This window comes from Mauremys mutica, chromosome 13, assembly GCF_020497125.1.
Source record: "Mauremys mutica isolate MM-2020 ecotype Southern chromosome 13, ASM2049712v1, whole genome shotgun sequence".
NCBI lineage: Eukaryota > Metazoa > Chordata > Testudines > Geoemydidae > Mauremys > Mauremys mutica.
In genome coordinates, this window is record NC_059084.1 from 5401144 (window position 1) to 5413258 (window position 12115).

General features: G+C 45.0%; 1 protein-coding gene across 2 annotated transcripts in view; it reads left to right on the forward strand.

Annotated features, from left to right (window-relative positions):
* Nucleotides 1-6805: 6805 nt before the first annotated feature.
* The window catches only part of MYT1 (myelin transcription factor 1), a 110885-nt gene continuing 105575 nt past the window's right edge, over nt 6806-12115 (forward strand). The window contains exon 1 of one of the 2 annotated variants that reach the window (XM_044986652.1): nt 6806-6901. In XM_044986652.1, the coding sequence (XP_044842587.1) occupies nt 6877-6901 (25 nt within the window). In that variant the 5' untranslated portion in view covers nt 6806-6876. Of the gene's footprint in view, nt 6902-11574; nt 11664-12115 lie in introns of those variants that run through there. The other variant, XM_044986653.1, reaches the window with a different exon arrangement.

Genomic DNA, 12115 nt, shown 5'->3' on the forward strand with positions numbered 1-12115 from the left:
AGAGAGATGCACTTTGGTAAAAGTCATCCTGACATTAACTAAATCACAAGCTGTCTCCCTCTGGGAGGGTGACCAGACAGCAAATGTGAAAAATCGGGAAGGGGGTGGAGGGTAATAGGAGCTTATATAAGAAAAAGACTATATAAGAAAAAAATCAGGACTGTGCCTATAAAATTGGGACATCTGGTCACCCTACCCTCTGGCCACCGTTTGGTCATCGACACTTCCTCATGCACCCTCACTCTTGGTTTCCCTTTGTGCTGTTTTTCCTCCCTCGTCATTTCCCTGATCTTGTAATCCTACCGCAAACAGAGCTAGGGAACAGAGAGGTGTGGAACGAACAGGAGGCCCTGCTTAAGTACACGTGCAAAATGTAATCTGTTTGTGAGTATTTGTGGATTTATTCCAAGGTGGAGTTTTATCACTGCTGCCAGCAATGCACAGCATTTTGTGCTGAAATCCACCCACTGGACAAAGTTGTGAATTTCTTTTAGGCACAATGACAAACTTCTGCCAGTAAAAGCTGCCTTTCATTTCACTAGGAGGAGAATGAAGATAAAAATTAAAGAAAATGTTGCTTTTATCCTTGAACCTGGTGGAGAAAGTTTTCCTTGCTGGTGTCCCCACAGTGATGAGCATTGTTATTGTTTATTTGTGTTGGGCTAATGCCTAGAGATCCCAACCAAGATCAGGGTCCCATTGTGTTAGGCATTGTACATAAAACTAGCAAGAGATAGCCTCTGCCCCAAGAACCTAAATACTCTAAATAGGCAAGACAGACAAAGGATGGGAGGAACATACAGACAGACAGGGAGACATTCGGAGAACTTTCTATAGTGCTGACTGGACTTTCTCTGCCTTCTGGCTGTTTGCTCCAGCCCTCTCCCTCCAAGTCTCATCACCTCTGCTTTATTTTACACCCTATCTCTTACCCTGCCCATCCTGTCCCCTTCGCTTCCTTTCCTTCAGTGTACCCTCCCTTCTCTTTTCTTTCCATTTAGCTAACCCCCTCCTAATTCCACCCACTGCAAAATAAATTGTTGAAGTACCATGATGTTTGCCTGCCTCCATCACCCTCTTCACTCTGCCTGTGTGTTCTATCCCTTCCCCCACCATCTGTGTCGTCTGATTACCTTGTGAGCTCTGTAGGGCAGGGATCGTCTGCTATTCTATTTGTACAGCACAACACGGCCTCGTTCTTGGTTGGTCCTAAGGCACAATCATATAAATGTGATGAACAATAAAAATGAAGTGAAGTGATTTGCCAAAGGTCACATGCCCAGTCAGTGGCAGAGTGAGGAACAGACTCTGAATCTCCCAGCTCTCAGATCCCTGCCTTCTCACTGGACTATGCTGCCTGTAAGAATGCAATTTTGTCACATTTCTCTAGAAGGAGAGGTAAGCGCTCAGGTTTGAAAACCTGTTTTAAGACTTTGAACAGGGCAACGATTTTTAAATGTTGTGATGCATTTAAGTTTTCTTGCAATATCAAACAGAAATAAGTGGACAGGAGTCAATAAAGTCCAGTTTTTTAGACCAGCATGACTAATCAGCATGTATCTTTTGTGATTACTAATATAATTGCCATGATTATAATGTAACAGCACATGCAAATGACTAAGTTGATACCTAACTGGCTATTTGCAAACACAGTCCTGATAAATCTGAAAATTGTGTGTGCAATTACATTCATACAATTAAGAAACTCCGGATGTAAGGTCCATATTTCCCAGGCTTTAAATTTGCAAGCCCTTAATGTGCGGAACTCCAGAGGAGTTATTCACATGCTAGCAATGGTGCACACAGAAATGTCGTTACCAGTTTAGAGGCTATTTTTGAACATTTAACCTAAAATATATCTTTTCAAAGTAATCTTTTGCACCTCCCACCATAAGAATTTCTAAATTGCCTTTGTCACAAATTGATTCTTGCCCTCATTTCTTGGTTTGAACCAGAAAGAAAAGATGATCCTTTGTACTGGGACTCAAGAGATCAGTGTTCAGTTCTGAGTTCTGCCATAGACTCCCTGTGTGACCTTAGGCAATATACTTCATTGTTGTGTGCCTCAGTTTTCCCACCTGTAAAATGGAGATAAAATACTTCCTTTCTCCTACCCATTGTCTGTGTTCCCTATTTAGACTGTAAGCTCTTCCACAAAGGGACTGTGTATAGGTACAGTGCCTAGGAGAATGGGGCCTCTTGATAAGAATTATGGCTAACCTAGAGGTGAATGGCTCTGAAGCCTATTACCATGCCTCTGAGTGAAATAGTGCCCCCTCATCCTCAGTCCTTCTATTTATTTGGGGCATGTATGATTCCCACACAAGCCATCACCGTTAGATGATGAAACTTTGCTCATCCTCTGAGCTCCTAGCATCCCAGTTTGAAAGCAGATTGTTCCTGGGCGTATATAATCCCTTGGAAACTGAACCTTGTCAGCTAAAATGCAAATATTTGGTGACAAAGTGTTCATTACAGCAGAACTTGATTTCAGGGTCAAACCTTTTTGCAGCAAATTGTTCGCCAGCTAAAATGTTTATTGTCACCACACTCTGGCAGTTTTGACAGGGCCTATCAAGCTGAGCTTGACAATCTATGCATGCCGCGTTTCCAGCTTTTTGTTGTGAAAGTGAGGAGAGATGTGGTCGGGGAAGTGATTTAATACAGAGGCAAACAGTCCACAGAGAACAGGAGAGATCCCCGTCTTAGCGGAGGGGCCCTGCCTGTTAGGGACTGGGGGACTATTTATGATGAGGATAGTGCCATACTGACTCTAATGCAGTCAGATGGTTATATGATAAAAAGATACATATATAGTGAGAAAATATTGTCCAGCATGCTAAGCCGTGGTCTCTGCAAACCAGCAGCCTAACCGTGACCAAGTTTTTTGTAGGCATCATGGCAAAGGAGAGTTTTAAGGAGGGATTTGAAGGGAACAATGAAGTGGCTTTGCAGATATTTACCGGGAGCTCCTCCCTTGTGCGACGGACAGCATGGGAGAAAGCACAAAGGTGCTTGTTTGAAAATTTAACAAGGGGGCAATAGGGTCTGGTAACATCAGCTGATAGGAGGTGAAAGGCCTTGGAAGTGAAGACAAGTAGCTCATGTCTGATGTGATAGAGAAGCCAAGTAAGTGGAGGAATGCAAAGAAAGGGGTGACAATGCTTCCTATGAATCAGAATCCATGTCTTGAATATTGACAATGCCCAACTAGAGTTGAGAGCAAACCTTGCACTCCTCCTCGTCTTAGAAGTGTTCCTCTAGCACTGGTGCTGGTCTTTTAGGTTATTTTAGTTACTGATCAAATAATATTTAACCCTGGGGTAAAATTGAGCCCTGGGATAACAGTGACACCCATAATTTATTGAAATGTATTTTCTGAAGTTCTGGTATTTCCCTTGACCGGGTCTTGTATACTCTCATCTGGGCTCACTGTTGTATGTGTGTATATACATGGATACACACACGTTAGGCATGAATTCAATGAAAAGAATGAAAGTCTGGGATTGTTTCACTGCACTAATGCTTTTACAATGTACTGGCTGGAATTCCATTTATAGTGAGCATCTGCTTACTCTGATATTGTGCTGTGAAACAAACCAAAACCAGATTGCACTCCCTCCAAAATGTGAAGATTGGATGAAATTTGTCATTGAAATTTCATCCAAAACTTGCATTTCAACAAAAAGCAGCAATATAAAAATGAATTTTTCACTGAGTCTTTCCCTGACTAGTTCCATTCATTAGCAATGTGGCCTCCCCGAACATGTCACAGAAATGTTTAAATCACACTTCATCACAGTTTCTGTAATATGCATGTGTGAGATTCTTCTTTTCTATTTCTTTGTTTATCCATCAGTTGCAGAGCGAAATTCTGCTGTCCGTGGCTTACTGTCAAAAGTAAAGTGCAGAGACAGTAGGAGCTGGTCCATAGATTCTCCAGATGTGCTTGAGTCAATATGGCAATGTTTGGTCCAAGGAATTTCCAATTTTCTTCTACTTTAATCTTACTATTATCTGTGCAAGACAAGCCATTTTGGAGCAGTCATGTATTTGTTTATGCTCTTCAGATAGCAAACATTTAAAAAAAACCTGTTTCATCTCATGTGTTTCTCCCGACATACATCAATTTGAAATCTTCTCCATGCATGAAATACAGGCACTAAGTGGAGGTAAGTGACCTTGTTGAATCTCCGGCCACTGCAGCTGCCCGGGAGTGAGTGTGGGGAAGGAGGGGGAAGGCACTTTGCTGTCTGCCATTAAAGCCCCAGGAGGCTGAAGATGAGAGAAGGACAAAAGTTTCAAATTGCCTGGACATAATTGTGAAAGTCATTTTGCAAGTGCAGAGTCTTTCACGGTGCCACCTCTCATCTGCCAAAGTGGGCTTGGAAAGACAATAAAAGAAAGGAATATTCAGCAACGAAGAAGCCACCAATGTAAAGAAAAGAGTTTTCGGTAGATTAAATGGGGGTTTCTTTTTCTTCCCATTCAGATAAACTAATAACATTTGTCCAATTGGAATTTATTTTGGTCCAGTTCTCTCACCCTCACTCATGCCGAGCCATGGCAGCTTTGCAAGGAGTCCCACTGCAATGCCTACAGCCCCTTGCACAGTTAGGTACTACGCAGACTGAATACGGGTGGCAGAATTGGGCCAGCTGTTTACGGATCTGGGCTTTGATTTTACATGTAATCTCTATTTTCTGATTCAAGCCACTGACGACTTTATTTCTTAACCCCCTGAGACTAAGGGAGGATCATAGAAGCAACAGTGCACTTAAAGACTCAAAAAAAAATCAGCAAAGCTGTTTCCCCCAGTCCTCCCCCGCCAAAGAAATCTGGATTAAGAAATCGAGCTTCTTTAAACAAAGGGTTCAGCTCAAGATCTTGGACCAAAGAGTGCATTACAGTCCTTTGTTCTTCATTCCTTGCTAACCTTTATTCCCTCCGCACTCCCCACAATAATAAAAATAAAATAATTAAAAAAAAACAACTGGCAGTCGTGTCCTGCTGGGATAAATTGCTTTAAACTCCCCTTCAGTTAATATCAGCTTTGTCCCTGTTCCTTATTACTGTTGCCACCTGTCCCTCAAACTGCAGGCTTCCCCCTTCCAGTCCCCAAATTACCCAGGATGTGAAGAGAGGGACTTGGGTGGGCCTGCCCTCTCCCTCTCCCCAGCTCCCTGCTCCCATCCCTGCAAATTCACTCCCTTACTCCCAAGGGTCAGCGGGTAGGGTTTGCCTCCTCCTGACAATCGGGCTTTGTGTAACACAATGGCCCCTCCTCACTTTTGGCGAGAACTCTCTCTGTGCGGCAGGTCAGCCAAGCGGCCCACCAGACAAAACACTAAAGACCAAGAAGAAAAGGTGACCCGGTTTGGCATGTCGGAGTGATGGTGAGCGCTGTGATATGGGTCACCTGGGCTACAGAAAGTCCTGGCCCTCCAAACCCACCAGGCCGCTGCCATACATACTAAACGCACCCCTGGTTTATCTTTAGGATTCAGTGGTAACTCGGTTCCCTCCACTTCCATCTGGGAGGCCTGTGAAAGTGCTCCTCCCTGGCCTCGAGCCAGTTCTCCCCAGCTGCGATCAGTTCAGTGCCGTGTTACCATCTGTCCCTTCAGATGCAGGGCTGCCCGTTTCAGTTTGGAGGCAGCCAGGAGGCAGTTCCCCCTCCTCATCCCCCCACCCATATACTCTGTACTTTAACAAAGGATAACCTGAGTTACCCAGTTTCAGAGAGGCCAGGAATGAGCCATTTGGGACAGCAGGGAGAAAGGATCCAACACCCCACCACCTCCATTCGGAGACTACATTTCTGTGACAAAAGACTCTGGCCGGCCGGATGATCCTGTTTCAACCATGGGACGCTGGCAGCATCAGACGAGGGGGCCAATACATCTCCAGCACCCACCCCCATGTCCTAACATTGGCGTCCCTTGGGCAGACAGACCCTTTTTCCTGCTTCCAGTGGCAAAGCAGAGGCGGGTGGAGACTTTTCCCACGTGCATAGGAAAAATTTCAGCAGAAGCACTGAAATTACACCAGGACACCTAGAGAGAAACACACACACACACACACAATTACACCAGGACACCTAGAGGAGAGACACACACACACAGACACAATTACACCAGGACACCTAGAGGAGAGAAAATGTGCGTGCACGCACACACACAGACACAATTACACCAGGACACCTAGAGGAGAGAATACACACACAAGCAATTACACCAGGACACCTAGAGGAGAGAAAACACACACACACACAATTACACCAGGACACCTAGAGGAGAGAGAACACACACACACAATTACACCAGGACACCTAGAGGAGAGAACACACACACACACACACACACAATTACACCAGGACACCTACAGGAGAGAACACCCACCCACCCCTAAGCAAAGCCTTAAGTAGCCTAGCTGCTGCTGGGTGTGTTTTTAAATCTACAGCGCCTGGCCGCTCACATTTGGCAGCCGCTGATGGCCCCGTTCATGCCCCTGCGCGCTCCAGCCGACACACTCGCCTGCAGGAGCCTTTGCCCAGAAGTAGGAGCCCCAGGCTGGGCTCTAGGGGCGCATGCGCAGTCCGAGGCGGCCGCTTCCCATTGTCTCCAGCCCGGAGAACAATTGTGCCGCGGCTCCAGATCTGCGGAGCTGGGATTGGCCGCCGCGCGGGCAGCATTGATTTGTAATTAGCAGCTCGGCGCGCTCCCATTGGCCAGGCGGCCTCGCTCTCTGGGCCTCTCGAGCCCATAAGTTTTTGCTCTGGAGTGTAACTTTTTGCAGGGATGAAGTAACTTCTGACTTGAGCTGTTGTGTTTTGGTTTTTTTGGAGGGGAGGCGCTGGCTAACTCGCTAGCAAGGATGAAGCTGTGTGGAACTTTCCTTGGTTCGTAAATGCCTCTCTAAACTTTTCTTTGACTTCTGTGTCTTTTTGGTTTTATTTTCCTTCCTTGCAGCTTCTTAGCCGGGCTCTTCCGCGTCTGTGTTACATGCTATTTTTCAGCACAGGAGGCGAAAGTGACTAACTTCCAGGCGCGCCTCGATGTTAATCGCTTTGCGTATGTGGCTCAGAAAAGGAAATGTGTCAGGGAGACCAGAAACAAACAAACACCCCCGCCCCCATCCCATTTCTCTGTATTCTCCTCTGTTGAGTGCACGGCAGCAGAGGAGCTCCTGAATTCAATACATTTCACAGCCTTAAAAGCCAAGCTTCGCCTCTAGTGTTTGCATTTAGCAAGTGAGATTCTGATTATTTTTTTTTTAAATCTTGCTTTCAAAATAATTGACATTGACTAAACTCAATTTCAGATGCAAAAGTTTTTAGAGCTAATCACTTTTACAGACGTGGGCGAAAATGTGTGTGTGCCTCTCGCCTGCTCTTGCTGAAATTACACTCCAAATAATGCTTTGTTGTTATTAATGATTCGGTTTATTGCAAAAAAAAATGGATGCGGGTAAGGGGTCTTTTTCTCTGTGCTTGTTTCTCATCAAAGCTTTGTCCAGAGTTCTCCGCTTTTGCATATTAGTGGATAAGTAGGGGGTAGCTCAAATATAAAGCTGACTAAAGCCTGTTAAGACGTTGATGGAGTGTCCTAACGATTGCTCTTCACTGCTGGGACACAATGCAGACAAGTGTTGTTTTGTTTTTTTTGTGTTTAAATGCCATGTAGAAAATGCACGGTTGATATTGCAAAGATTTGCATGGAACTGATAAGGAGGCTGGTGTCTTTCAAGAAATTAGTAGTAGTTTAAAAAATAAGCTTCCAACTGTCAAAAAAAATTTTTAGACAAAGAAGTTTTCTCCTTGGGGAAAGTGTGTAAATCAAGAGAGAAACCGAGGGAGATGAAAAGTTTCTGTACGTGTGCGGTGGTGTTCCATCTGCCAGGGGCCTGTATTCGGCAGGTCTTTCTTCCCCAACCCTTCAGCTGTTCCATATACAATATTAATGCTGGCCATTTCTATTCGGCATACAACAGCACTAATTGTAGTCTGAGGCATTAAGGCAGCCAGCCCATCTGCATCGAAGCTCTCAGAAAGAAACAAGAAAAATCTTTCACCCCCAGCTGGTAGCCATAGAAATTGGTGCCAATTGCAAATGCATAAAGTTTGAGACCTAAAGTACTTGCAAAGAGTCTCTAGGAAGCAAGTAAACTGCAGCTTAGCATTTTTGTGTCTGGATATACAAAAATAACTGCGCTTGTATTTTAAACAACCTTCAAACATAGACCTTTAATTCGATTTTTTTAATGGACTCATCCAGGCTTTTTTATAATGAATATAATCCATTTTTGTGTTTTGGTTTTTTTTAAGTCTTTCCATATTCATTTTGTAGGATACCTATCAATGACTTGTAAACGTGTCAGTTTCAATTTGCAGCCTCAGATTTACAAACGTTTCCCAATAATTTTCTGCCTCAAAGGAAAAGAGCCATATTTAAAATGTGGAACCTATGCTAACTCCTCCTCTAGTAAAAAGTGGCTACTTAGAATTCAGAAATAACATAACTTAAAAATTGTAAAACACAAATGGTAACTAATAACATTCTGTGCTTCAAGTAATTTCTTGCTCTGACATTCGGATCTCTTAAAAGTGAATAGAAGATAGTAAGTTGTTCGAAGGTTTTGCTCAGCTGTGATCTTAACTGTAGCAGGGGCGGGTATTCCTAAATCGCTTTGGACAGTGGCTGCTATAAACTCTGGCGGGAGCTGTCCATTTCCCCAGTGCTGATTGTCCAGTGTTCGCCTGGTTTCTCTTTAATTTTCTCAGCTTTACGGAGGCTTTTCAAAGTTGAAAACTTCGTATGCTAATGTCTTAAATCGCCCCTCCAATTTTCTCAGTGTGTTTGCCATGTATTGTTTAACGAGACATAAATTAAGCAGGTAAGCCATTTATCTTGGTTTAACAAAACAAACACGTTAGGTTTAAGAGAAAAATAATAACCTCAATATTTTGTTTCTCTTTAGCAACATCTTGGTGATAACGATAAACTCTAGCCGTACACTGTCCTATTTTGCGTCTAAATCTAGTTAGTTTGTTTGGATTTACCAGTTTGCAAACTAACTTTTTGTTTTCTGTTGAGGTTTTGCATCAGGAGTCCATTGTATTGACTTTGGAGTTTCAGGGTAAATAAGTTTAGAAGTCGTGTGTGTTTAAACGCACATATGCCTACACACAAATACCTTTTCCTCTTGTTTTCCATCCTATCTGGTTTGCTTTTGTTTCCCAAGTTTTAGTGTTACGTGGCTGAATTAAATAGCAACCAAGAGTACCCTCCAGTATTGTTAACAGAATGAAGCTGATCGCGCCGGATTCCTCCCTTTTGATTCTATCTTGAATGCAGAACAATGAAGATGCAGTGTAGCACCGGGCCTGCTGCCTGGAGATAAGAGTTTAATAGAATTTCTGAATGCCAAAGGTTTAGGATGTAAAATATCCCTGTCCTCGCAGCATGTCCCAGGGAGATAGAAAATGGCTTTTCAGGAGTACTCTCAGCTGAATTCGTCCTTTTATGTTAATGGCTTTAGCAGCTCAGGCAAGAGCCATGGAAATGGGCACTGTGAGATGTTCCTTTCCAAGGCACGCTGGGTGTTCTAGGGTTAGAATGAAATCCTAAAACAAGACATTCCGAATAGAAATAGTCCAAACTGGCTAACGAAAGGCCATGGGCTTTGGACCAATAGTGGCGTGGTGGGTGAGGAGCTGAGTGGCCAAATGGAATTTTATCTGAATGTTATTCCTTGGGGCCCTTTGTGGTACCGGGACGCTCAATGCCATGGGTTTGGGTGAGAATAGGATCAGGGCCCGCCATGACACGCCCAGCTTTTTTTTTTATGACGTGAAATATCAGGGCAGGAATCTACCTCGGAATAACTGTCCTTGACTTCTTTCCTCTGTCTCTCGCACACACAACTGCGCCATAAGGAAGGGCACAGGCGAGACGTGCTCTGGGAAGGAGAATAAATGACTGTAGTGGGGTGCTTGACAATGCTCAGGTTGCAACTTTTGTCTTCTCTTGGCTTTTCTGTCCGTGCGGGCCTGGGCGAGCAGGTCATCCGTCTGGCTCGGCAGGGTCCCTCCAGACCAGCCGTGGCGGACCACAGGCCCCGAACTCAACTTGGGTTGCCTCGCTCTGCAACCGCTCTCTGGCTCTAGCATCTCTGGGGGGTTTAGTGCATGTGTGAGCTGCAGCCTGTTCTAAAATCTCCATTAAGAGGACAGTCGAGTCACCTTCTCCGGGGGTGGGGGGTGGGGGAGGACAGGCTAGGAAATGCAGAATATCCGTCCCCAGTGCTAAGAGCTTAATTCAATCGGATCATATTTCCGCCACGATTTTCCAAAGTTACAATCAACGCCGATTAAAAGTGCTAATGCACCAGTCCCTACACAGGGGAAAGGTGATAACGGTTGTCTTTGCTTGCCCCTGGGGGTGGGGGGAGGTCTCTGACAAGATCCGGGACAACACAGCACGTGTCAGCTCCAAGGCACACCTCATGGATGGTGATGAGGCCTGGGAGGGGCGGGGGGGATATTCTGATGATAGCTCTTGGATGGGGTGGGGGAAGCAGAGTCTCTTTCCGGGAGGGAAGCAGGCTTCCAGGAAGAAGCGATCCACACACACACACTCAAGAGATTGTAGGGCTGTTTTTAGAAGGCTCATTCTCGTGCTTTCAGCGGAAACAAACAAATGGAACCATCTGAAACCTTATCCATCACCCCCCTCCCTTCCTGTTTTTTTGAAGGGGGGGGGATGTTTTCTGGGAACGTTGTGTGTGGTGCTTTTTTGAAAGAAAGAAAGAAATATATACACTATAACAACCGGCCCTTGCATATGTACATCGGCTAATATGCAATACTTCCTGTTTCATATAGGCGATAAATTTCCCAGTCTCTTCTTTATGATGATAGGTCATCTTCCTAACCACCAATAAATATTGTAAAGTACTTTCGCTGTAGCTATGCTAACCTAGGGCATCTGTCATTCCCTGGTTGTTGCTATTAGGAATTATTGGACTGTACCACAGGAAGGGAATGCACAGGGGGGGGATGAGGATGGCAGTTGTAACATTCGCAGCCCTTGTGTGTGCCTGGCGGAAAAGAAGCCCCAACTCTTCTGCATATTAATCATGAATCATCTTGGGCAAAATCAGGCCCTTTCTGATGGCTCTGGCGGCGGGGGGAGGGGGCAAAACCAGGAGGGGGGCGGCGGGTCGAGCAGCGCCCCAAGCTCGCGCTCTCTCTCCACTCCAAAAAGTCAGCGGTCCCATCTTTTTGATGCTATACTGTAAATTTATTTCACCTCGGAGAGTAAACAGATATATTGCAACCCCAAGGGTTCATGGGTAGTGTATTTACAAAGGGAAGGCGCATCAAGCCCCCTCTGTGCCATTTCCATTAATGAGAGCGGTCATTAAGTAAATGAGACATTGCCTTTAGCAGGCTTAAGAGTTCACACACTAAGGAGCATCAGCTATTTAATTGAAACCAACAAACCATCGTACACGCAGGTTACTGGTGTAGGGAAGTGGGCAAACCTCCAACAACTCTCTCCCCCCCCACATCCAACCTCTCCCCCCTCCCCATGTAAATTTCATGATTGCTTTCCGTGATGTCATGTTGAAAAGGGACAGACAATAGCTGTGGGGAAAAGGTAAGTCAATATTATGTTCTTTCGCTGACAAAGGCAGATAATGCTGGGGCGGGGGGGGGGGTTCACCTTGGATTGGTACAGAGCAGAGGAAGGGGTTCTCGGAGACCACAGCTAATGTAAACAGATGCCGGCTTGGCTCTTGGAGGCAGGGTTTGTTGTTTTAAAATCGCATCGGAGAACCAAGGCGGTTTTATTAAGATAATGATTATTCCTAGGTCCATCTTTCTCTCTTTCTCTGAGTGGACATGTTATGCTTCTGACTGAAGAGAGCTTTAGCGGGGGCGGGAGGGGGCGCAGAGGACAGCATCGTATTCAGCTGGGAAACTTTCTGGAAGAGGAAGAGCAGATATGTCTGTGGACATAGAGATCTGTGGATGTTTATCAGGAGAAATCACTGTGGTTTTAACAGGAGCAGCTTCGTAAAGGGAGAAGAAAAAAAGGCAAGCTTCGTA